Source organism: Coccomyxa subellipsoidea (assembly GCF_000258705.1).
Source record: "Coccomyxa subellipsoidea C-169, whole genome shotgun sequence".
NCBI classification, from domain to species: Eukaryota; Viridiplantae; Chlorophyta; class Trebouxiophyceae; family Coccomyxaceae; genus Coccomyxa; species Coccomyxa subellipsoidea.
This window is the reverse complement of record NW_005178022.1, coordinates 928079-954323: the sequence shown is the minus strand read 5'-3', so window position 1 is coordinate 954323 and position 26245 is coordinate 928079. Positions and strand designations below refer to the sequence as shown.

The 26245-nt window shown below is 54.1% G+C and overlaps 4 protein-coding genes across 4 annotated transcripts; 3 read left to right on the top strand and 1 right to left on the bottom strand.

Moving 5' to 3' along the window:
• Positions 1-7: 7 nt before the first annotated feature.
• COCSUDRAFT_54829 (Cullin-domain-containing protein) lies at positions 8-8560 on the top strand (the record flags this gene model as incomplete). The annotated part of the gene is made up of 16 exons (XM_005643459.1): positions 8-31; positions 278-329; positions 426-510; positions 675-867; positions 1140-1331; positions 1928-2008; positions 2239-2400; positions 2811-2905; positions 3072-3221; positions 3712-3844; positions 4115-4255; positions 4610-4792; positions 5363-5513; positions 5786-5961; positions 6272-6433; positions 6893-8560. The coding sequence occupies 16 exons, from the start codon at positions 8-10 to the stop codon at positions 7115-7117; spliced, it is 2205 nt and encodes a 734-aa protein (XP_005643516.1). The 3' UTR covers positions 7118-8560.
• A 5004-nt stretch (positions 8561-13564) lies between these two features.
• COCSUDRAFT_34436 (hypothetical protein) lies at positions 13565-15075 on the top strand. Its single transcript, XM_005643458.1, has 5 exons — positions 13565-13726; positions 14063-14161; positions 14247-14371; positions 14511-14572; positions 14739-15075. The coding sequence occupies exons 1-3, from the start codon at positions 13590-13592 to the stop codon at positions 14275-14277; spliced, it is 267 nt and encodes an 88-aa protein (XP_005643515.1). The 5' UTR covers positions 13565-13589; the 3' UTR covers positions 14278-14371; positions 14511-14572; positions 14739-15075.
• A 1725-nt stretch (positions 15076-16800) lies between these two features.
• Positions 16801-21539, bottom strand: COCSUDRAFT_45098 (hypothetical protein; the record flags this gene model as incomplete). The annotated part of the gene is made up of 11 exons (XM_005643457.1): positions 16801-16965; positions 17521-17711; positions 18022-18103; positions 18326-18443; positions 19107-19252; positions 19482-19562; positions 20015-20246; positions 20561-20672; positions 20835-20933; positions 21068-21347; positions 21498-21539. 11 exons carry the CDS (start codon positions 21537-21539, stop codon positions 16801-16803), a joined length of 1548 nt encoding a protein of 515 aa, XP_005643514.1.
• A 1328-nt stretch (positions 21540-22867) lies between these two features.
• On the top strand, positions 22868-26244 carry COCSUDRAFT_49131 (hypothetical protein; the record flags this gene model as incomplete). Its single annotated transcript, XM_005643456.1, has 7 exons — positions 22868-22969; positions 23207-23368; positions 23909-24010; positions 24386-24785; positions 24819-24989; positions 25169-25333; positions 25857-26244. The coding sequence occupies 7 exons, from the start codon at positions 22868-22870 to the stop codon at positions 26003-26005; spliced, it is 1251 nt and encodes a 416-aa protein (XP_005643513.1). The 3' UTR covers positions 26006-26244.
• Between the last annotated feature and the right edge of the window lies 1 nt (position 26245).

The window sequence follows — 26245 nt, the reverse complement described above, 5'->3', positions numbered from 1 at the left end:
TAGAAAGATGTCATCTGGAAAGAAGAAAGGGGTAAGTAGACGCCTTCACAAATGGCTGGCCTCATTGATAGCCGAGCTTTGCAACCTCGCTTAGAGCCTCGTCGCTTTGTGCTCACGATGAAAGACTTTCTGAATCTTCGATCGCTGTTGTAATCAGCCTAGCGTCAATTCCTATTTGTTCCAAGTTAGTTGCCGCGAGCCGTTGATCACAAAGCGCTTCTCACCTACTATCTCCTGAGTGCAACAATCTCTTAAGCTTGTGTGTGTGACTGTGCAGTTCAAAATAGAACCCTTCAAGCACCCGGTGAAAATGGATCCAAGCTACGGAGGTGAGAGCTCTTGTGGCACTGTCAGCAAGACACAATGTGCGCACCTTTTGCTCCTGTTCCTGTGTTCCTGTCAACATGTGTGCCCCCTGCCTGCAGAGAAAACCTGGAAGGTGCTTGAGGATGCCATTCACGAGATCAACAATCACAATGCCAGCGGCCTTAGCTTTGAGGAGCTCTACAGGTGATTCTGGAGCACAATCTACCTCGAGAATCCCCGTTGGGAGCTTTGCTCACACTTGGTTGATGAAGCCGTTCATCTCGGATGTGATGAGAGAACCACTTCTGATTGCATGCATCACAGACAGGCGAAACTCCAAGTGCTGAGGCTGTGTTGCGCCATGGCAGGAATGCATACAACATGGTCATCAACAAGTTTGGGGACCGGCTGTACAATGGCCTTGTAGAGACGGAGACGGCGCACCTGAGGCAGATTGCTGCCAAGGTGGAGGCAGCACAAGGGGAGGGCTTCCTCAAGGAGCTCAAGCTCCGATGGGAGCACCACAACAAGAGCATGCAGATGGTCAGGGACATCCTTATGGTGAGAGCTGGCTGATCTGCACGACCACAGAGCCTGCACTGCAAAGGGAAGCACCCGCAGTGAGCTGACTGCGCGTGTGCACTTTCCATGATTCCCAGCGCAGGATCACAACCCAGCCATGCATGCGGATGATCACTGCTTTAAACATACTATCATGCGCAGTCATTGACAGGCAGTCAGGAGGTTGCAACATGCATGTCACTGAAATGCAGCTGGCACCTTCTTTCATGTGATGTTTGGTGATGACTGTTTTTTGTGTGTGTGCGGCGCAGTACATGGACCGCATCTACGTGAAGCACCAGAACAAGGCGCCGGTGACGCAGCTGGGGTTGGAGTTGTGGCGCGACTGCGTGGTGCGGCGGCGCGGCATCCGCGACAGGATGCTGGGCATGCTGCTCGACCTCATCCATCGCGAGCGCACCGGGGACATCGTCGATCGAGCTCTCCTCCGAGCTGTCACCACCGTGCGCTCCCCTCCTTCAAGCATTTTTCAGTGCTGCGGGATAACCAAACAATCACCAAATGCGTGAGTCATCAAGGAGCAAGCAAAAGGCCAGACGAGGAGAGCTGTGCAGTTGCAATGAAGGATCATTGAGGCAAGGGGCAGAAGGTTCTGGCCCTTACATCTCCACAGCTGCAAGCCATTCGTTGGAACATATGAACCCTCCTCCGCTCCATCACCGCCGTGGGCTGCCCGCTGACCTGTCATGCAAGATTCCCTTGATAGAAGCTCTGGCGGTTCCTTGGTGCTGCTGCGGCTGCTCTCTGTCTTGCCTCATGAGGGCTGTTTTGGCCCTTCAATAAGCAGTCGGCTGTCGAAGCATTCATGGGCCACAGCACCAATGTTGGCACTGCCGTTCACAAGATATCAGTTGCGACTGGGTGCAATGGACTTGAAGGAAAAAATGGGAACCCAGCTCTTTAGGCATGTTGTATGCATGGAGCCTAGAAATGGAGGATTTGGACAACCCTGAATCCGGCATCCAGCGGCAGGCAATCGAATACGCGTATCTGGAGGCCCTGGGTAATTTATGTGGGCTCATTTTGCTTTGTGCTGCAGATGCTTATGGATCTAGGCGCCAATGTATACTCGGAGGACTTTGAGCAGCACTTCCTCTTGAAGGCAGCCGAGTTCTACCAGGTGTGATTGATACGAGGCCGTTGGTGCTCTTACTTGTATTCAGCATTTCACTCCACAAAGATGTGATGCTTTCAAATGTCAAGCTGCCATGCTTCCTTTCCCTGCATGCCTGTCTTGTTTACTGCACATTGCTTCAGAATTGAAAGCGAGGACTTGCCTGTGCAGCTATAGATTCACGTAACTTTCCAATTGGATGTTGCAGCCTCAATGGAATTGTTGTGGCTGCACAGATGGAGGCGCAGGAGTACCTGGCCAGCAGCACGTGCAGCGACTACCTGCGCAAGGCGGAGCGGCGGCTAGCAGAGGAGACGGAGCGCACCTCAAACTACCTGGACCCCTCCTCAGAACCCAAAGTCACCCGCGTCGTCGAGAACGAGCTTGTCAAGAAGCAGGTGCTTGCCTGCCCTGCCTTTCATCTCCTGTTTGCCCAATTCTTGCACCGCCCATGCATTGTGCCAGTCAATGTCAGGCTGAGGACAGACCCCGCCGCCCGGCGCTGCCATGATGGGTTACCCTGTCTGTAAGTGCCAAAGCACAACGAGCAAAGGCGTCCAAATGAATCCGCTTGCTCCTCAATGTATGCTTGCCATAGGAGCACCGTTCGCGAGGAACTCATTTGTTCGCCTTATAGTGTCTCTGGAAGCCGATACCCGCTGTCTGCGTGTATCCGTCTCCGCTGCGCAACTGGATCACCTGCAGCTAATACAGCTCAGCCGGAAAAAATTCCTTTTCACGCATCATCAAACAAAAGCTGCTCATAACTCATGCAACATTGGAGATAATATATTTAGCTGGGGCGCAGATGCGGGCGCTGGTGGAGATGGAGGAGTCGGGGCTGGTGCCCATGCTGGTGGGGGACCGCTACGAGGACCTGGGGCGCATGTACAGCCTGTTTAGGCGCGTGGACCTCATGCTCAGTCATTGCTTAGTCGTGTAGTGATAGATGCTCGCACAGATCTGCATGGCTCGTATTCAAAATCCCCTTATTGGCCCTGACATCTCATTCAGACACGTTCATACAAGTCACATTGCACTCTGTAAATGCAATTTACAACTTGTTTAGGCGCGTGGAGGGCGGCCTCGATCTCATGCGCGGCGTTCTGGGTGACCACGTCAAGGAGACCGGCCGCAAGCTCATCTCCGACCCCGAGCGCACCAAGGACCCCGTCGATTTCGTCCACAAGCTGCTCGAAGAGAAGGACAAGTACGACAGGTGCGCGGCTGTCTCCTTTGCTTGGGCAGACGAGATTTATTGCTGCATGCATGCAAAGTCTATCTCTTGATGGCTGGCATCAACCCTGTGTTCAGGCCTGCAACATGCATGCCCATATATCAGTAATTTAGTCATACTTCCAGTTGCTTGGGGCAACACAGTCCTCATTACCACTTTATATTTCTTGCTATGGGGAATGATCCAATTTGCTGTTTCATTTCAAATGCCTCCGTCAATGTTAATGGATTCCTGCAGATGGTCTCTTGGCAGCGGCAATACAGCAGGTGGATTTGTGATGTGTTTGACATGCAAGCCTAAAAAGCCCGCATGCTGCACTGTCGGACAGAGGGAATTCCTGCAAGGCCCTTGGCAGCATTGAGTACATTGTGAGTGTTTAACATGCAAGCCTAAGAAGGTGCATGCATGCCGCAATGCAGCATGCAAGGTGGGAGGGCATTAAAGTGATAAAGGGAATCTGTGGCATGTGCAGGATTATCGGCGCTGCTTTCAACAACGACAAGTCGTTCCACAACGTGCTCAACACTGCATTCGAGCACTTCCTCAACCTGTCGCCGCGCGCCCCCGAGTACATCTCCCTCTTCATGGATGACCAATTACGAAAGGTCCGCGCCCATCTGCTTCCCATGCAGGCCAGAATTGCACTGCATCTCGTGCTTCTCTGAGCGAGGCCTCTCACATGCTGCTTGAAATCTTCAGACTGCACATGTAATGGTCAAACTCTTGTCACTGCATAGAGTGCTGAGGATGCTTACTCGGAACGGGTTCCCGTGAGAGTCTTACCGTAACTTCATTGGCAGCGCAAGGAGCCATAATTGTCGAATTGTGTGCTATTTTTTCAATAATCTTCCTCTGAGGTGATATGGTGCGTACAGGCGCTGAAGGGCAGCAATGAGGATGATGTGGACGCGACATTGGACCGGGTGATGATGCTGTTCAGATACCTCCAGGAGAAGGATGTTTTTGAGAAATACTACAAGCAGCACCTGGCCAAGCGCCTGCTGTCTGGCCGAGCGGTGAGCGGCCCTGCTCTGCTTAAGATCAGCTCTCACAAGGCGTCATGGCTGGGCTGCAGCAGTGGGACAGTAGCCCCGGTGGCCAATCTAACGCAGGTCCTGCTTGACATGTGATACCAGCAAAAAGCTTAAATCCCAGTATTCTGTCATCATGTGAAGCAGCCTAGTGCCATTTGTGGCGCCTTCATGACAGGCACATGAGTGGCCAGCAGAGGGGTTCTTGTTCGACCTTGAGGGATGAGCCCCAAGGTCAGATGAGGCTAGAAGGCATTGCACAGCAGCATGAAGGTAGAAAGTAGCATGCATGCAGCGGGCAATTTGCAGCATGGCCTGATGTGGGGCATGTCGGCGCAGGTGTCGGACGAGGCGGAGCGCAGCCTGCTGGTGAAGCTGAAGACGGAGTGCGGGTACCAGTTCACGAGCAAGCTGGAGTCCATGTTCACCGACATCAAGACCAGCCGCGACACGATGCAGGACTACAAAGCCAGCCGACGAGCCGCATCCTCCTCAGCCGACGACGCCGACATTGACCTCTTCGTGCAGGCGCGCTCTTGCTTCCTTCACATGGCGCAGTAGTACCGCCTTACAACAAAAGATCCTTCTACGTGCACAGCGCCTGCAAATTCTAACCTCCATTTTGGCGCAGTACCTTCATGGAGTGGTGCATGCATGCCATGTGCATGCATGCTCATTGCGAGCACTTTTCTTGCTACTTCATGGCATGGTATTTTTCTTGCAGTGTTCCCTGCAGTATGCATGCATGTACTCTGCATGCGGTTTCCATGGTCATGCATGGCTCACCATCCCCTGGCAGTATTCCTTGCAAGCCCAGTGCATGCATGACCTTGTCATATCATGCTCTGAATGACATGCATGCTCATTTGATGCTGAGCGATCACCTGAGGAGTGGCATCAGGATTCATTCTCTTTGTCTCAGGATTGAGGGCACAAATGTATTGTCATGGGTTGGCATGACGGCAGGTCCTTGCAGACACCATGATGGCAGGGTTCAGCTGGCATAGCTGTCATGCATGCCTGCAAGATACAGCCTAAGACAAACAAATTGTCATCGCTCAGCACGTGAATGCGGATGTGTGGTGCGCGCAGGTGCTGACGACGGGGTCATGGCCGACGCAGACGGCGGCCAAGTGCAACCTGCCCCGCGAGCTGGAGCGCTGCTGCGAGGAATTCAAGGCCTTCTACCTCGCCTCCCACTCCGGCCGCAAGCTCTCCTGGCAAACCAACATGGGCCATGCCGGTGACCAATCCTGTCTCTTGTATCATCTTTTTGGGCTTCCTTTTAGCTCCAACTCCACCCCATACTCTGCATGTCTTGGGCACCATTCCCTGATTCCTAATTGTCCCCTGATCAGCACATCGTCATGCGACACCAGCTCTTCTGGGCTGACATGCATCGTGTTTCTATGTGCGCAGACATCATTTTGTTCTGGGCTGACATGCATCACGTTTCTTTGATGCAGACATCACTTTGTTCTGGGCTCAATATGCATTGTCTCTCTGTATGCGCAGACATGAAGGCGAGCTTTGGCGAGAAGCGGCACGAGTTGAACGTGAGCACATACCAGATGGTGATTCTGCTGCTCTTCAACGAGGCCGACAGCCTCAGCTACCGGGACATCCTGGGCGCCTCCGGCATCCCACCTGCCGACCTCAAACGCTCCCTGCAGTCCCTCGCCTGCGTCAAGGTGCGCCCCTGGTTGCCTTATTCACTTTTTCCCCCATCGCATCCACCCTGTACACTCATGGATGCATGTGCCCTTGTTGTCGTCATTGTCATGCTCTGCATGGTACAGCAGTCCCTGCTGCAACTACGACATGTGAACGTAGTTTGACAAATTGTACGACCTGCCAATGACGTTCGCAGGTCGTAGACAGAGCGGTGACTGCTGTCCAACTGTATATTGCATACTGTTTGAACATATATACATATATATATATATAAATATATATATATTAGCATTATGCTGCTGAACCAGTGCTGCTGTTGTGATGCAGGGCAAGAATGTGCTGCGAAAGGAGCCCATGAGCAAGGACATCGGGGAGGCGGATGTGTTCCATTACAACGCGGGCTTCCATTCCAAGTTCTACAAGGTCAAGATCGGCACCGTCAGCGCGCAGAAGGAGACCGAGCCCGAGAAGCAGGAGACTCGCCAAAAGGTGATTCATTCTGTCAAACCTTCCAAGACAACCCGTCAGCGGTTTCACTTAGAACATTCTCAGATGCCAGAACTGCAAGAAAAATGGTAAAGTGAGATCACTGTTGTCTGCTTTGTGCTCATTCACCGCTTGGTCCTCATTCATCTCACAGCAGACATTGAAAAAGGGATGAGGATCTGCTTCAGGAAACTGCATTTGCCCGGGCACAGGTTTGCCTTATTTGGGCAATGCTATCCTTGCACAAAGCTCATGAGAACTTGTGAAAGATTCCTCTTGGGCACCGCTAGTCTGCAGCGCCACCTAAGTGGCAATTGTTTTCCTGGTTCCTATGGGAATTAGCGTGCTCTCTGCAGCTGACTCATCTGTTTAGCCACGCGCCGGCCCACTGTAGCAAGGTGTGATGGGTACATGACACTTGTGGTCAGGAGAGTGAGTTTTGGTGGCTGCTTGTGGCTGCAGGTGGAGGAGGACAGGAAGCCGCAGATAGAAGCGGCGGTGGTGCGCATAATGAAGGCGCGGCGAGTGCTGGACCACAACAGCATCGTGGCCGAGGTCACGCGCCAGCTCAGCGCGCGTTTCCTGCCCAACCCCACCGTCATCAAGAAGCGCATTGAGTCCCTCATCGAGCGCGAGTTCCTCGAGCGCGACCCCAATGACCGCAAGCTCTACCGCTACCTCGCCTGATCTGCCGCCGCCCCTATTCTGGCGCGGCCTCCCGCGCCTGATCTGGCGCGAAGTCCTGATTTGGTTCGGCCCACCGGCCGCCAGAACAGGCATCGGCGTCCGCTCAGCCGCCACATCAGCGCCCGGCTGGTGCTCGTGTGTGGGCCATGCAGCGAGGCCTGCTTCGGCCGCCACCGAGCTGGCGGCGGCGGCTCTTTGCGGCTGGCAGAGGTGGTCAGAGGCTGTTGAGCATGTGACAGCTCAGGCCGTGGGCTGTGCGATTGGCCTCTTGTTGCGTTGGGGTCTGTAGAGCGGGGTCTGCTTTTCTCTTAAGTTGAAGCTAGCACCGCTGGTCAGAGAGTGGTTCTGGTGTGAGGTCAGGCGCTGTGCCCTGATGGTGCGCCTCATGTTCCCTGGCCATGTACTAATGAGGGGTAATTCCGTCCAGCAAGAACAACCTCTTCAGTGACTAGTGAGGTTGCTGAACAGCGCTTGCGGGCTGCTGCAGAGTCTGCAGTCATGTAGCAATAGGCGCAGGTTGCTGCAATCAGGCAACAATCGATGATGCACCGATGCAGGAACTGGCTCAAACGTTTGATGACATGCGCCAGCGGGCGCACACTTAATGACATTGGATGACTGTCTTCCCTGAATGCTGCACAGCAGTTGCAATGCTACGGTGCATATGTGGTCATTGCAGTGATCAAGGCCTGCTGCTCATTCTGTACACGAGGCCATAAAAAAAATTTACACCGGACTTTCAGCTGCAGCTGCTGCAACCATGCACAAGCCATCCATGTAATTGAGCTGCACCTGAACACCACCTACAAGGACAAAGCTTACTACGTAAATGTATGTACTGAATCACTGTTTGCCTAATTGCGACACTGAATCCAAGTTCTGCTGTGCAATAGTCAGTCGTACTACTCTTGCACTTGCCAAACCTTAAGAAAGCAGCTGTCTAAGGCTCCACGGTAAAACAAATGTAGACACGTCATCAATGCGATTGTCTGCTCCTATTGGAAACATTGATTGGGATCATGATAAACTCTGGCATGCATGCTCGCATGCAGATTCACAAACACAGTGCACGCACCGCACCCCTGAACCTGGGCCCAAATTGAACTTCACCCTCTGTCAAGCCCCACCACATGCACCTTGACAAGTCTCACTCTTTTTGCACTTACTGTACGTACATCATCTCAACTCCACCTTCAGCCCTTTTGAACTTAGACAGGCACAGAACCCATTGATTTCCTTGTCCTTTGCTGACCCCAAAATCCTGCTCGCAAGTCATGCGTGCATCAACAAACCGCCTTGGCCGGGCCAATACTTTTGCTTCTGCGCTGGTGCAAAGTAGGAAAATGTCACTAGCAGCATCGTGCAGTTGAAGTCCTAGAGAAAATACTCATTCCATTCGTGATGCACAGATCTGAGTGATATGTTGCAAGAAAAAGCCTAAGGCCCAAAGGGCCCTCTCGCAGTAAGTGGCCACCCCAGATGCATGTGCATCCTGCCAACCCAACATTTTTTCCCAGAGACTAGGATACGAGCCTTGTCATGTGCACGTTGCCCTCATGCACCTGCTGCTCTAAGCATGCCCAAGCAGGCAGTAGTACCAGGCCAAAGCCTATCCGATGAAGTCTGCCAACCTAATGACCTAGTCACTGAGAAATCAAGGAAAGTGCTGTACCAGACTTCAAAATCCTCGTATGACTGCCAGGATTCAAGCAACTTGAGTCCACACCTGAACGCGACAGAGTCTATGGATGTACAAGAAGCTAATTAGGACACAAAGGTAGGAAGGAGAAAATCTCACAGCAACACCCACCGGAGACCACCTCTTTCACAGCTTTTATAGACAGACATGGAAAGGAAAAGGAATGCCATGAGCACCCATGCATGGAAAGGACGAAAGGTAATGCCACCAGCAACTGCTTGCAAGCCTCCAGTCTTGATAAACCCGACAGTACCTACACCCATACTGTGAACTAAAGCAGCAATAGCCAGAGCTGAATTGATGAAACCTGGGACTTGGGAACTAATGACATGCTGCGGCTGTCTTGGAAGAAAACACCAACGGCTTGAGAGGCGGTGACTGTCACCCTCTCTCCTTTACTGCACAATTGATGGAGAGCTCCAGGGAGAATCATCTCAAGGCGAGTCATGAATCCTGGAGCAACGCACTGCACAAACACCTCGCCGCAATTATTGTGCAGCCAACTGCTTACCGGTGCCAGACAGTGGTGTAAAACGGGCGCATGCGCTATAACGGGGCCACTTTGCAGTGCCCCTGGCTTGCCCTAATCCAAGCGCGATGCAGCTGTGAACACAGCGCATGATGCAGCCAACTGGCCTTCCTCTCTTCTACCGCACCCATATGCACAAATCTGCTTCCTTGACACCAAAGCTATATCCCATCACGTCCACCGGCTCTGGAAACCCAGCAGCCTCCCCTACGCGCCCCCCGCCGCCAGCCTTGTATGCTTTGTGTTCCTATGAATACCCTTGGTGCAGCTTCAGACGAGCGCACGCAGCTGCCCCTCGGATTGAATGGTCCTGTGACGCCCATGTTATGCATGTTTAGTCACTCTTCCATCTCATCAGTGCTGGCGCCGCTGACGGCGCGCGCGAATGCGCTCGGCTGGCTGCAGCAGTCGAGAGATGTGCTGGGACTCGCCTGTGCTGCCTGCCAGAACCACACACCGCTCTGTGAATAGCATCATTCCTTCTGTGAAATCTCTTGACAGCGTCAATGAGTACTATTTGCCAAGAGGAGGGAAAATGAGGGATTTGATAAGCAACCACCCACCTTGCTTTCTTGGGTCTATTAGAAATTCAGCTGGCACACGGGCAGTCTCCGGCAAACCATGAAAATGCAGCCATGACAAGCCAGGGACCCACCTCAGATGCGACGAAATTTGCGAAGCCGAAGCAGTCGCAGTGGGCGGGCCAGCACTGCAGCATAAGCAGCGCCGCCTGCACCGGCGACAGGAGCTGTGTAAGCAGGACGGTGTTAGCCTTCATGAAGACCTGCTGCTCCTCCTTCAAGTTCCCCTGCGCACGCACAGAGCACAGGCGTCAGCAATGTTGCACCGCCATCCCCTCCACACCCTCCTGCAGTCACAAAGAAGCTCTAAACCCCCTCTCATCCTGTTTATGACAGAAGCACGGGGTGCAGCCGAGAACAGAGCACTTAACCTCTTCACTCGGCTCAAACTATTTCTCGGTGCATGCGGCGCACAATGGAGAGTTTTTCTTTAATGCTGTAGTCAAGGGTCTGGAGCCCACCTTGAGGGATTTGATGTGTTCCATGGTGTCCAGGTTGACCTTGGCGAGCGGCAGGGCGCCCTCTGCCATCAGTCGCCCGCAGAACACCTGAGGCGCACTGCTCTGCAGCAGCAACCCCTCCGGCGCCAGCAGCTGCAGCATCTGCACCCACAGCCCGGCATCTGTCAGCACAAATATCCTGAATATGAATCCAATGGTAAGGAAGCTTCCATTTCGATTGTTTCTGAACTACTGCAGGCGTGATAGCAGACGAGGAGCTCAGCAAGGGTCATTGCAAAAATACAGCCAGTGTTCAAGAATCTTCTGAATAAATCAATCCCTGACTGTGGCAGGCGTGAGAGCAGATCAGCAGCTCAGCAATTGTTCTAAACAGAAGTGTTCATAAATGTTTTGTGGGTCAATCCCTGACAGTTGCCGGCATGAGAGCAACCAGGGGTTCAGGAAAGGTGAAAAGGAGAGCATCAGAGGAGTGACAAAGCAGGAGCGGGGGGCACCTGGGCCACGCAGCGCTGGCGTTCCTTCTGCACCGCCTGAACGCGTGCGCATGTGCTGCGCCGCCACTCCAGTATCTGCGCCCGCTGGCGCTCGCTCAGCCTCACAACCTGTACCCCACACCACCCCGCTCAGTCCTGCACCTCAAGAACCTGTCCTGATGCCCGACACCTTTCTCGCGCTTCCTGCATGTACTGCCTGTGCCAGAATCACGATTTCCTTCGTGTGGATTCCAGAAGGAGTGGTGCCCTCCTGCAAGGACACTATAGTCGCCTTGATCACCTCAGCCGTTTACCCGCCTGTCACTCCCACACTTTTTTCTTGCGACAAAGGGTGGATGGGTTAGCCCTTGAATATATTGCCATGATCTGTACAATTTCATCAGGGCAAAAGAAGGGAAATGAACACCCAGCTCCTTTTATTAATGTAATGCAAAGGAACGTAATGACTGGACTCCTGCACAGAAACCTGCCAGGGACAGAAATGGCAGCGTGGGGACGGACCTTGAGGGCTGCGCGCCAGGTGGCGGCCTGGGAGGGCAGCACAGCGGAGAGCTCCAGCATGATGAAGGGTAGCACGGCGCGGCTCTGCGGCAGCTGCAGCACAGCTTCCGCCACCGCGCAGCCGCGCGCCACCTCCTCCCTCACCTCATCCAACACCTCCGCCGGCAGCCCCTCACCTGCAGCATTAATCGATCAATTCAGTCCAGAAATTGAATGTAATCACTTGATTTGACCCCACGCTTGAACATTCGTACCGACCTTCAAAGCCCCACAACTCCGGAAGAACAATGCTTTCAGCTGCACATGCGCAAGCAAGCAGACATAGCAGGCTCCAAACAGGTTGGCTTGCCCGCCTCGCGAGGCTTGCCATCCCCATGCATGCCTCGACTTGGCTTGACGAGCTCAGACAAAGGCCGTTCGAGTGAATAAACTGGGCAGAAAATAGAGTGGGCACATTCAAGTGAATAAACTGCTACAGAATGGAGGACCTTTGAGTAGGGGGGCTCAATGTAGTAGCCCGTATACCCCACCAGCACCCCCTTGCTGCAAGATGGAAAGGCTAGTGGATGTGCATGTTGGGATTTGAGGCCCCCACCGGTGGGGTCGGCGTTGCGCAGGTCCTGCGCGGCTGCCAGCTGGGCGAGGCGGGCGACCTGGCTCTGCAGGCACAGACGCGCAAAATCACGGCTGTGCGGCTGCGGCTGCACGTCGCCGCTGCCCTCCTCGCTGCTGTGCCCGCCGGACTTCTCCGGCCCGGCATCGGCCGCGCCGCCGTCGCTGCCGCCCGGCCGGGCCGCGTCGAGCGCGCGCAGCTCGGCCGTGAGTGCTGCGATCTCGCGGTCCTTGCGCGCCACGTTCCTCTCCAGCTGCACCGCGCGCGTCTGGCCACCAACATCAACACACAATCTCAGCAACAGAGTCGTGTTTGCTCAGTGGAAGACGCGGAAGTTTCCAAAATCAAAGCACTCTCTGCCAACCACTCTCCTTCCATCTGTGGACAGTTTACCCGATGCACACGGTCTGCTCGAAGGCCCTCTGCAGAACTGGGGAGTGAGTACTTGTTGTAAAGGGGGCAACAAGAGGATTGCATGATTTACTGACGGTGCGGAGCTAGGAGCTTCCTCACACCTGCAGCGCAATGTTGTATCGCAGCACGGCCTGGAGGTCGTCCAGCTCCTCCACCTGCATGGAAAGCCAGCCAGCTGTCAGCTCTGCTTTCCCCCATTATAGTCCACATTATCGTCCAAGCCAGGGAAGCACAGAAGTCCAAGAGTTCGCCAGCCAGCCGCCTGCTCGAAGATCTCCCTATGAGCAATCACGATCCCATAGTTGCTGCAGAGTCAAGGAGGCACAGAACCACATCCCTCAAGGACTTCCAGCCAGAGCTGGGCACGTCAAGAGACCAAAAATCCCGTGTGAAAAGAGATTGGCGCATACCTGGGCGCGTCTGCGCTCGCGGCTGCGCAGCCTGGGCGTTGGCGGCGGCTGCTGCTTGCCTGCGCCGCTCGTGTTGTACCGCTGCCACGACTCCTCCAGTCCCCGCCCATCGCTGCACCCCAATTCCACTCAGCTCTTCTTCTTCACCATCTCTTATTGTTATGATGGTCATTATTGTTATTAAACGCTTTTCCTGCCAAGAAGTGCGTCCTGCAGCCAAGCTGCAGTTCAAGGCTGCCACAATCCTACCACTTGTTGGACTCGCCAGATCCAAGCAAGCCCCAATCGACCGCGGCCACCATCTCTTATAGCCACACCCAGAGTCCTCCTTCAATGATAAAGTGTCGGGTGAGGAAGACAAGAACAGAATTTTCATGGGGCAGGCCATTGTGACCGTGAACTGACCGGTCAGGCAGAGAAGAGGCGCCCTGCCTTGGCAAGAACCGCTTTTTTATTGGGGCGGACGACGAAGGGCCCTGCTCTGCCACGGTGTCCAACGGTGCTGAGTCCAGAGGAATGCTCATGCTCCGTGATTCTGCCATCAACCCCTGGACCAGGCATCACACATGGGCGAGAGCCGTCTTCACAAAAACCAGATGCACGTCAGGCTGCTTCTCAGAATTAGCTCAGAAGCAAGATGCTCGTCAAGCAAGTGCCCTGGCGACCAGCAAGTCACGCCCAAAACAAAAGTCACAATTTAAATTTAAGCTCGAAAGGGCACCTTGAGGTTGGGGGAGCTGAGGGATGAGGAGAGGGTGCGCGAGGGGTGCATGTGGTTGGGTGGGCTGAGGCGGCGGCTGCCCTGGCTGCTGATGCTGCTGAAGGTCTGCATGGCCGTCATGCTTGACGAGCGGCTGAAGGGGCTCTCTGGCGCTGTCGCATCCGACTTGTACAACGCTGTGTATGCCTGCACCAGCAAACGCAATATTGTTGTTGTTATTACAGGTCGGCAAATCAAAGCCAAAGCCATAGGGCATACACGCAGGGGCGTCTGCAGCCACATTTGTGGGGCCTGCAAAAGTCTGCAGCCCAGTTCCCTACGCATCTCATCGCATCTCAAAGACCAACCAGCATGCGTATTTTCATGCAAGGTCCTCCCCCAGTGCATGCCTTGGAAGCCTGACAAAGCAGACGTCCAAATGGCCCCACAGGCTGCTGGCGGGCTCAACCTTGGGTGCTTCAAGGCTCACGATACAAGGCAGACTGTGTGAAAAGCACAGTGGAAGCGAAAGGGGGTGCTTGCCTCCATGGAGGGGGATCGCATGTTCATTGAGCTGCCCAGCGACTGTGTGAGCGCACTCGGCAGAGAGGCTGCTTTAGACCTCTTCCCTGGTGAGAGGGCCTGCACACAGAGCCGAATTTTCAGGGGTCGTCTGTACGCCTTGGTCGGCCCCTTTGCCACTCCCAAATCGGACACTGTTTTGTACCTGCTGGTCATCTTGCTTGCTCGAGGCCTGATCGGATCGTTGTATCCCGCCTTCCATACTGCCACGTCTGAGTATATAAAGCTAGGATGCTCCCTACATATCGCAGAGCCGTCTCTCGTCAATTCCTGAGAAAAGACATGTTAAAAGTTTTTAAAACGGTACTGAGGCCAAACGCGTGCACAAAAACTCGGTCTTTTGCCCAAAGTCGTCTAGAACACCCACTGATGCCACTATGGATCCAGTTCCGACACTTCCCTTGCTCACCTGGATTATATCTCGTGGCTTGATGCTTAAACCGCTGAAGTGACACTGTAAAGTCTTATCACCTGTCAATTGACACACGACACAGTCAAGTATTACGTACCCACGAGGGAACGGGCACGAGGGATAACACGCCCGGAACGATGAGAAAGAACCGGAACGAAAATCTTGTTTAAATGAAGCGATTATCACGATTAAACTGTAAGCAGAAGTTATAAAACAACCACGCACCTCTCCAGAAGGACGAGGGCTACACCAGTGTCGCGAGCAGATCAGCTCTGTGCGAAAGGGCCCCGACTTGGGGATGCTGCTCAGCGTAGCAGGCTAGGGGCGTCCGAGTGTCGTCTTGTACGGTTGTATCTAAGTCGACGTGCTGTGATATGCAGATGCAACGTATGGGCTGGCTATTAGTACAAAGGAGTGATCATCTCGGTGAGTGACCGACTGAAGTACACTTGAAGCGAAAAGTTCCTGGTGAAAATCGAACGGGTTGATCCTCGCCAGAGTCGGCCAAACAAAAAGGATTGCCTGCTTAAAGCGCTAAATAGCAGATTTGGGGTAAATCCAGTTGAAAAGGAACGGCAAACCGTGTACTTCATTCAACGACAACCGGAATTCACACGCCGTGTTGCCCAATTAGGAATCCTGCATTACTACCGTGGCGTAACCTTACGGCGTGGGGACCCAATATGCCAGATACGAATCAGGCAAAATTACTCTTCTGACCAGGACCTTTTCAATGGCTTTGTGGTGGTGCGCCTTTACATTGGGTTCAGCAGTTTGAGTACCTGGGTGCCCTTTTTGACGGTGCCCAAGGCATTAATCTCACCTTTGGCAAGCTTCACAGGAACATGTGGGGTGTGTGGGCACAGCTCAAGCAGCAATATGGGAAGTTGCATTGCAGCATGTCAGCTGGCCTGTTGTTGCGCCTATATGATGCATGTGTGCCGCCGACTGCCTCCTACGGTTGTGAGGTGTGGGGCCTGCGCAGCCTTCCTGGTGGCGACAGCCGGCGGGGCCGGGCTGCCTTGGCCTCCTCTCACCTGAAAATTCTGAGAGACATTGCTGGCGTCCCCACCTCTGTGCATGGTGCCATCTTGCTTAAGGAGTTGAATCAGCAGACCCTTGATTGTGTGTGGTGGCGGCGCATTATCAAGTTCTGGAACAATTTGGCTGCCTTGCCTGCAAATCATTTTCACAGGCAAGTGGCCCTTGATGATTGTTGGGATGCCATAACCCGTAATGTTAAGAATTGGGCTTGGGCCTTCATGCGGGGCTTGCGCCGAATTGGGTATGAGTTTGTTATTCGGTTTGACACCCTTGTTCCTGTGGAAGTTGATGCTGTGATGCAGCTGCTAGATGCGCAAGCACTGCAGGTTTGGGATGACATTGACATTTGCCCTAGGACCTGCCCGTCCAGCAATGCCACCTTGTGTACATATCACAGATGGTTTGCTAGGCCAGCTTGTGTGCGCCACCCTTGCCAGCTCTTACAGCAGCCTTTGAGTGCCCGTTGCTTGCGTATACTGTTGAAGTTCAGGATGGGTTGTCATAGTCTGCCCAATGTCTCGGGCCGCTGGGCAAGGATTCCCCGGCCCCAGCGTTTGTGCATGCGTTGTGCCCAGCAGGTTATTGGGGATGAGCGCCACCTTGTGTTTGAGTGCCCTGCCTTGCAATCTGTTCGGGACAGATATCCTGGGCTGTTTGGTGCAGCCATTGTGACGATGCAGCAATTCATGTGGCAGTTGGACATTGTTGGTGTTGCACATTTTGTGATGGATTGTTTTGATTATTTGGATGCTGCCAGTTCATCCAATCAGCCCTAGGCGGCTGGAGTGATGTAATCTTCCTTCCTTCCTTTCTGAGTACAGGTAATCATGATGGCTTTCCCTAAGCATTATCCACCCGTTTAAGCGATGTTCTTTGGGCAGACATTATTGGAAACCTTGCATGCAGGATCCAGCAACACCATGCTGGCCAGCGCTGAGCTTCTTCACGCTACAAGTGGTTGAACCCTTCCGACGACAACACTTACAAAAGCCCGGCTTCAAAGCAACTTGCCTCAAGGTTCTGAGCCTACCATCTTGATCTGCAATGCCAGGCGCACAACATATATATACAGACATGATAATTGTCATAATCATGTCATCACAGGCCTGTCATCGATGACCTAGGTACATCAGCTAATTAGGTCCACAAGCGTCGACAGAGCAGCGATCATACGGCACCGTGGCAGCCTGAAGGTCATCACAATCACTGCGCAGCGCCTGCCACGTACTGGATGCTAATTATCTCAAATCAGCCCCTGTTCCTGCTTGTGGTTGTGGCAGGCCTGCAGCTGGATGGCGGGGTCCGGCAGCTGCTGCGACAGCATGTGCAGCTTCATGTGCAGGCACTCCAGCGCCTCCGCCAGCTCCTCCATCAGGAACTGGAAGGTGTACCATCGCACCTCCGCCACCTGTCACCAGGCCACAACATCACAGAGGGTTTTGCTGTACACATTCCGTACCGGAAGCGCCTCGGGAGTGACCACACCTGGATTTGCCATGAACTGGCCAGTTGGAGCCTTGCTATGACTACATTGCGCGCGCAGCACACAAGTCTGCTAGCTGCATGGGACTGCACAAAGCATTATGAACACTCTCGACCATTGTGCCCATAAACTGCTGCGCATGGCAGAGCATTAGAGTCTCATGGCTTGGGGCAGAGATTTTCCATGTTCCCAGGACTCACGATAGCCGAGCAAGGCCCTGATTTGAGGACAAAGAGCTACCAGCGGTGCTGCTGGCATAGAGAGACCCTTCTTTCTACAAGCCGCAGAATTGATGCATGTACTTTTACACGCTTTTCCTGCCAAGAGGCAAGGTGCGTCCACAGACAGGCGGCAATTAGAGGCCTAACCCTTGTTGGATTTGCCAGCTCCAAGCGAGACCCAATCAACCGTGGAGACGGTGCTCTTTATTTGCACCACCCCCCGCTACCAAGTAGTTGATGGGTATGGAATAGAACAGACCTGCTCCGCGGCACAGCTGGGAAACGCGGCCTGGTCTCTAGGGTCTGCGCCGGACAAGCCCTCGGCCGCCATCATGTCCCGCTCTGCGCCAACCTCCGACTCTGGCATGGGCAGGTGGATCTCTGCACGCGCGGCGTCCCACAGCCGCTCATCTGCTGACGCGCTGCCGGCCTCCCCATCCCTGCCGGTGCCTGCAAAGACACGCACCGGCCACCTTCAGACATTTACCATTCCGTGCCCCCATGTGCAGTACATCAAGAACCCGTATGCTTGCCTCTTTTTGTTGCCCCGCTAGGGTGCAGTGGACGTCGCACGATGATCTTGTTGGTGGAAATAGTATGTGTTTTGGATGCCCTGCCGGGCGCTGAGATAGAGAAACAGAGTCAGGTAGAAGGAGTGTTGGCTGGAATGGATGTGATCTCATTCATGATAGTCCTCCTACACTAGCTTCGTGTGCTCGTTGTTGCACGCACAGCAGCAGGATTGACAGCGGTGAATCACCGTCCGGCGGACTGGTGTCCTGCTGCTTGCCCTGATAGCTGGCCTCCGCCGCTTGCTTGATCGCATCCATTGGCGTCGGGGCCTGGATGAGAAGCACACAGGTATCGGGTCTCAACCCTTGTCTATATCGACGCCTCCATGAGGCCATACAATAAGGGGGCCCATGCAAACACCTGCATGCAGATATTGCATGCACTATGGCCACCATGGTCTTGGGCCCCATTTTCCAGCACAAGAGAGCCTGACCACTGGGCCACAATCATAGGAAGTATCGGAAGAGGGCCAGTGGAGAATTCCGCCCCACCTGTCCTGTGCTGGTTGGGGGCTGACGCGCCCATTCCTGCTCCTCGCGCATGTGCCGCAGCAGCTGCCGGTGCTGCTGCCCCGTCAACGCCATCAGCTCGGCCACCGTCTGCTTGAACCTGTGCGCGCACAGCCATCGAGTTTGAAATTATGTCCTGCCGCACACCACAGCCTCCTTAGGCTTCACTTGAACAATCTCGTGTCTAGACCAGATCTGTGCCACGCTGAAAATGAGTAGCACCTAACAATTGGAGGACAACCTTCCACCATGCAATTCAGAGCAATTGTCAGCCTCTGCCGGACACTGAGAAATGACTGGTAAAGAGCGCCTTCAATGATCTGTTGAAGCAACTGTGTGCGGCTGAACAACGCTTGGCGATGAGCTCTTCGTTCTCTTGCTTGAGCAGCTGGCCACTTCAACACCTGGCTCTTTCTGAACAACGAGTTGCCCTGGACCTGGAATATCGACGGGAGACTGACAGCAGTGTCTTGCTGAAAAGAAGCGGACATTACTTGGATGAGGTAAGAGAAAGTGGGAGAAACAGGCAGTGGTAGGGGGAGGAGCGTCACTGCTCGCGGACAAGTAGTGGACAATCATATGGATGGGGTGAGAGAAAGTGAGAGAGACAAGCAGTGGGAGGGGAGAGAGCATCAGTGCTCGCTGACAAGTAGCTTGACAATGATTTGGATGGAGCAAGTTGCAGGGGAATGGGGAGGAGTATCACTGCTCGCTGGCAAGTATTGGATGGAACAAGTATCAGCGGGAGGGGAAAGAGCGTTACTGTTCGAGGCCGGGCGTGGTGGGTCCAACGGCGGGGAAGGCGGCGACGAGGCAGTTGAAGGCGGCCTGCGCGGATGCGGCCAGGCGCAGCACCATGTCCGGGGGCAGCATCTTGGTGAGCACGAGTGCGAAGTGCGCCCCCATACCCTGTAATGTAGCAAAGTAAACAGTATCGGGTTTTGTATCTTTACATTGCTGCCTGTGTCACCTTGGCAGATGAGGCAACCAGCATGACACATTCATTGCTACAGCATTTGGCCAAAGACATTGCGACTGACACCTTTTTCATTATTAAATGTTATTATAAATTATCAATAAATAATCAAGGCAGACCAAGACAGGTCTTGATCGAAACGATATCCAGCAAGCAATGTACCTGGCGGAAGGCCATCTGGCGGAATGCCAGGTGGATGCGCCACAGCAGCCACGCCGTGCACCGGATGTCCGTCACCACCTCCTGCGCGGCCTTGCCCACCAGCATGACACTTGCCGACACTTGGGCGCTATCCCTGTCTCTCATGCATGCACTATACACAAGCAGGTAGCCCATGCGACTGATCTACATGCGCCGCAGGCCTGACACCCAGGCTGCTATCCGCTGTCGCTCGTGCATGCTCTATGCTATAGTGTGTTCACAGGCAGGTACCCCATGCAAGTGATCAAAACGTGCAGCAGGCATGACTCTCAACCTGCTACCGCTGTCACTTGTGCATGCAATAATACTGAGACATCCGCAACAGATTGCGCCACCTGCTGCCTCATGGATCTGGAATGGAGGACCAGACCGGAAGAAATGGTCAAGGGGCTGGCGCAATTCGCACAGCATCATCGGTGGCTGCTCCTGGCTCGGCAGCTACACACAATATGCACTGCGCAGGTGCACGAGCGTTGAGGGATCACAGGGTTTACCTTGATCTGCTCCTTGGGGATGTGCTTCAAGCCGCACCAGACGAGGCCGGGCAGGAACCACATGCGGCCGAAGAAGGTGCCGACATAGGCCTCGTTCTGAGACAGCGGCAGCATCTCATGCACGGCCAACAGCGCTGACACAATCTTCATCAGCGCCTCCTCGCAGCTCTCGCTGTGGCTGCTCGCCTCCTCGTAGCTCAGCAGCGGGCTCTGCAGGCCCATCTCCTCATCCCTGGCCAGGCAGTGACTTGGTCAGAAATTTATATTTGCAGAGAACAATACATGCGCCTCCTGCAGCCACATACGGTCAGGACATTACATGCATTGGCCTCAGGTCGTGAGGGCTCTGCTTTGCAGCCTTCACAACCCTCACAAGTATCATCCCGGGCTTCATCATCTTCTGCACATCCCCTTCGTCCTCACCCTACTTGGCTTAATGGCTGCGCTGGACTGTTGCAATGTCACTCACAGGGGCCAGGTCAACTGGAAATGCACAGCACGAGACCAGGACACTCATGCAAAGTGCAGGGATGAATGGTGACTCACTCTTGGTCAGCGTCGCGGGCATGGCCGAGCGCATGCTTGCCCTCGTGGATGGCGGCAGCGTTCAGCTCTGCCAGCCCCTGCAGCGCCCGCTTGATGCTCTCCAGCACCGACTCTGCCCACACGCCACACAAAACTTTTATGAGACCTCTTTGATTAGGCAGTCACATGTGCTCTCTACCCAATATGTCCAAACCTCATCACATGTTCACGTTGCATCTCAAGTACGTGGCACTAGCCGGTGTCAGGCTTTGCATGGTGAACTAGACAAGCGCACCTGTTGCGCTGATGGGGTAGACAAAGACAGCCACCACCAGGGATATGAAGCTGCCGCACACTATGCCTCCAATGCGAGAAATCATGACCTCAAAATCCCCTGCGCAGTGCACAATATTAAACCATCCCACTCCCTTCAGACCACCTCACATTCAAAAATGGTCCTTGCTAATAGAAGTGCCTGCAGTAGGATGTCAGACAGATTTGAGGACCCAGCAAGAGGAGATCACTCACTTTCTGGGTCATCTGAGCCGAGTGCCACCAGGATGAAGGTCAGCGTGAAAAGCCTGGGGGTGGTCTCCAACTTGGCCAGCTTCCAGGCGATGACAACACTGCCGAATGCTGCCAGGAAGGCCAGGATTGACAGAGTTCCATAAGTGCCCAGGTAGTCTCCGTTCCAGATCTGGTGGGCAGCAACGAAGGCACCCCAACCACACAGCCCACCCAGGATCGTCCCGATCGTCCGATCTATGCCCACAATGAGGACCTTGCCAACAACAGGGGAAGCCACGACCTGCGTGGTGCATAAATGATGACTTTTCCGGACGTATTTGTGGTATTAAGCCAGCATGCAGTTGGGTCCTGCTAGTTCAGGTAAAAACGATACGCAGGAAGTCTTCAGGGTCACATACCACGCAGGTGATTGCAGCGGCGCTTGCCGCACTTCCAACAAGATTCGCTGTGTGAGCGCTCTCGGGACGGCCATCTGCGGTGACGCATCAGTTGGTGGGACCCCGGAGCGATTGACGTATTGCCCATCACTGACGATTCTGGATGGAAGTATTCGAACATCCTTCGAAAAATGGCTTATGCAGTCTCAGAGACGCACCTTCCAACAACTTGTAGTTGATCAAACAGTACGCTATGAATATGGTAAGGAAGACGCCGATGCCCATCCTCAACCCACGAAGCACGTAGTCAGGCGGCATCCTAAAAGCAGTCTGAAAAGCTCTCTATACAGTACACTGGATATCTTTAGCTACGATGTGAGAGGATCTCTGTATGCATTGCATGCCTTCTTTGCCGATTGTCTCAGAGAACCCCCTTGTGGAGCACGATTGGCACATGCGACTTTCCTTGCTTTCCGTAGTCTGCAACTGTGTGATTGGCTGCCGTGCACCGCACTGAGGTTGGAATGAAGGGGAAAATTTGCGCACGTGACGGCATGTGCGGCATCGCACTTCTTCTTGGAAGCTTGCCGATCATGCAAGTGCATTCCGGTAGTATATGCAAACGTCTCGAAGCCTAAATTGAGGCTGATGCATTGGGCCTCGCAACGAGAATAAGTTACGCCAGGGGGTTTTCTGGTCATCGCATTCCTTGCGAAGCTGTGGGCGTTCTTATTGCATGCAAGTACGCAATCCTCAACTCTAAAGTACAAAGAGTGTATTGCGCTTTCCACGAACTCGCTGAGACGTAGCGGTTCAAGACACTTTGCAGGTGAGCACTTTCTGTCAAACAACCACCCTCTTCGCTAGAAAAGATCGACACACTCTCATCGGCTGCGCAATTATAATTGTACGTTGTCTCAGATCAACACCGAAACACCGGGCGCAAGTCTGAGACGTCCATTGCAATTGACCTGGATGACTGCCTTGATGTTGTGCCCTCCTTGCTCTTGACAGGAGCATTGTTACCACTATAGAGCGAGTCACTACAGCAACAAGAGCTCTAGGTGTCGAAGGACGGCATAAGAGCAGTGGGCCTTAGGGAGCACAGAAGTTCAACATGGCGGAACCATGGTTGGCGACCCTGGAAGAGGTCAGGCGACAGGCAGCCAGGGTGGCAGCAATAGCGGGAGTGCAGCCACCCGAAACCGATGGCACCTGGTATGATGTGGCGGCGGGGAGAGTGGAGACCTCAGACCTTGAAACACTGGATGAGTCTGGTGCCTGGCGCGGCTTGCAGTGGCTGAATGCCTTTGAAGTCTTGGTGGGTATTTGCTTGTGCTCTTCCACAAGCGTAAAGCGCTTGGTGTGTGAGGGAAGACGTTCTCCATGCTTGATATGCAAATTTTGACAACCAGTAAGCACAATGAATGTGGTGTCACCGCAGTTCTTTGAGAAACCCAAGGAGCTGATGGGCAACGAGCAGCCGGATGACCTGCTCTTCTTTGTCATCAATGAAGCCTACCAGGTGATCACTTGCATCCCTGGGCATCATTCTCATGCACTTCCCTGTTCAATCTTTCCATCCAGCTAACTTCTGGCAGCATTTGAGCGCGGAACAGTTATTCGCCTGAACAACTTTTGCATCATCGCTCTACTGTGCATCAACAATCATGCAACAGTCGATAAGCCTAGACATGTGCTACCCAGAGCTGTGGCTTTCAAGACCTAGATGCCATTGTGAGGGGTGCGCATGCTGACGCAGGGGGATGCACCGGCGCTGCTGGTGCGGCGGAAGGGGGCGTGCCTGCCAGAGGATCTGGGGCGTGGCAGCGCGGAGGCAGAGCAAATCGACTGGTGCCGCTCTGTGCTGCTCAACCTTGTCATCCAGGCGTCCTTCGTCCTCACCGTCGCCACCTGCAGGCATGTGCCTCCCTGCGCTCTGCAAATCACCTGCAGTTGAACCTGATTCCTATGCGGCAATTCTGCTGCACACCTCTGGAGGCGAAGCAGCATGTTTCCTTTAGTTCGAGCGTAGCTGTTGACAGCGGCCACTCTAATGGAGCCTGTTGCAATGCCTCCTGTGGTGCATCACGCATCCACAGGGTCATGGCATCATAGGATTGTCAAATGTGATTTGTGGGAATGTTGTGGGAGGAGCTGAGACGATTGCATGCATGCAGGAGACTTGACATCCAAGAAGTGACGCACCGGGAAATGCGGCCGCCGCCCGATGCCAGTCGGGTCTCCAAACCTGTCTACGCATCGCCCATGAATGTGAATGTGAGCTGCTGATCCCCATTCAAAGCTTCTCACCTGACCAGATGTAGGATTCGTCACCTTCTGGCAACAAGAGCCCATGATCAAGAAACACTGTGGAAGCCATGGTGGAGTTGCGCACCATGCTGGACTGACGGTATTGCACATGGCAGCAAGGAGATAAATTGCTTTTAATGGATGTTATTAGGTGAATCTTGAGGGACAGCGTTCCAGTGAGGAGCGTCCAACGATTGGATATCCAGACATCAGCTTTGCAGTGGAGGACTTTGATGACGCCTTCAAGTCTCTGGTGCGCAACACCTCTCACCAGACTGTGTCTGCCTTGCAGTTATCACCATCTCCATGCAGGTACGGCGACTTGGTGTAGCACTCAGCTCATCTCGCATATTCACATCCTGTCTTTATTTCAGGTTGCGTTATAGCTGTGACACAGTATGATGGTCTCCAGAGTGAAGGGCTGCACAGTTTTGGTCTTGCTGCGAGGTGCAGTTCTTCACTTTAGGGACCATCCTTGCTTAGTCAGCTCAGCGTTGAGAAGCAAAAGTGCTACAAACAGATGATGCAGAAGAATTCAGCCCAACATGCATACTCGCATGGGCGCGTGCTACCAAGGACGCATTTGGTCTGTATTGCTGTGGGCTCACGTGCCGTTGTGTGTCCTCAGATCCTGACAGAGCCCGGCTGGTGCTACGTGGTCTCCCTGTCTGCCACGGGCGGCATGGCGCTGGCAGCAATGCCAGGCATGCAGGCTGCAGCAGCCGCCTCCACTGACAGCACGGCAGAAGCCAAGAGGAGCCTGTCAGGGGCCACCAGCCTTGAAGAGCGGCTGGCAGCGCTCGATCTGCAGACGCCAGCAGCAGATGAATCCGCCACAGACCTGCCTACAGCTCCTGGCTCTGTAGAGAAGCCAGAAGCACACAGCAAAGCTTCTGGGCAGCATCCGCAGCAGCATTCGCAGCCTGCATCTGCTTCAGAAGCTTTCCACGACGACCCTCTGAGGAGGGCCAATCCTCCCAGTACAGTCTCTACCGGCTTGAGCAAGCCTCGGGCAGCAGCCAGAGAGGGTGAGGCAAGGCCTGTGCTCCCTGGGAGTGCAGGACAGGGGGGACAGGCAGGCACGGGGGACCCTGGGGGGCCAGTGGTGAATGTGCAGCTGTTCACGGGGTTTGTGAGCTATGAGCAGCTGGAGGAGGTGATCGGCAGCGGCTGGGAGCGACGCGCGGCCGCCCGGAAAGAGATGACTCACTGGATCAAAATGAAGGGCCCAGGTGAGCCATTTCGCTAACCCAGAGTCCGTCCTGCAAGGATGTCTCATACACACGTAATCGCTCGACTTCCCGATTTGGAATGGATGATCACACTTGCCTTGTATGTCTGGATTTTTGTTGCGCAAGAAGGCATTGCACACTGCAGCTGCCGTCAAGAGATCGTGTGCGTGGTTCTGCAGGGAACCAGGGGCATGCAGATGTGGCAACCACGAGCCTGCCGCCGCTGGACGAGGGCCATTTGAAGCCTGCTGTGGCAGAGGCCGCACCCAAGCCCAGGCAGGGCGGAGGGGCCTTCTCGCGCGCATTTGACGCCGTCGCCCGGTCGGCCGCCGACGCCGCCAAAGGTGCGGCGTCCGGCACGATCATATTTAGATGCAGCGCCAGAGAAGAAAGTCACATAGTGGGCCGCCAAGATGATGTATTGTCCCATGAGTACCACCACCAACCCTTCAGCAAGAGTGACCGTCAATAATAGCACAGCAGATCCGAAGCAATGTGCTGTTATCTTTGTAGCCCTGCCCTATTATTGGAGGTCTGACGCCCTTCTGCAGATGCATTCAAGAGATTTATTACATTATTATTATTATTACACGCTTTTCTTGCCAAGAGGCAAGGTGCGTCCTGCAGACAAGCTGCAGTTGAAGGCTGCCATAATCCTACCCCTTGGTGGACTCGCCAGATCCAAGCAAGACCCAGTCAACCGTGGGCACGGTGCTCAGTATTTATATCGCCCCCCGCCAGCCGGGGCCAATCAAGAGATTTGTGCCTGTTCAATTACCGCGTGGGTTGTTGGCTCGGTCGTGGATGAGCTGAATTGTCTTGACTGTAGATTAGAACTGTTTGGAGTGTAGATGTATGTGGGCGCAGGGCTGGTGAGGGATGTGCTGGGGGCCCGGGATAATGGAGAGGAGGAGCACTTGCGGCTGCGCTGCGCGCTCATGCGGCTCAGCCTGCCCATCGATCTCCTGGCCACTCAGCTGCTACAGTTGCCCCTTCTGGACCAGCTGCCCGCCTGACCACTGCAGTGCGCGCTGCATTCGGCTGTCGGCGAGAATTTGTGGGAATGCATTGTTGTGTACGGTAATATACCATATATGTTTCCTACGCAAAGCATATGTTTGCTTTTGCATGCGGGACGCTGACACGTTGATCAGAAGCAGTGTACATTATATTCAATGCAGCACACGGCCGCAAAGCACTGGACAGACTTGCACCCTGCTCCATGCTGGCAGGACTCAGAATAAGTTGTACTTTAG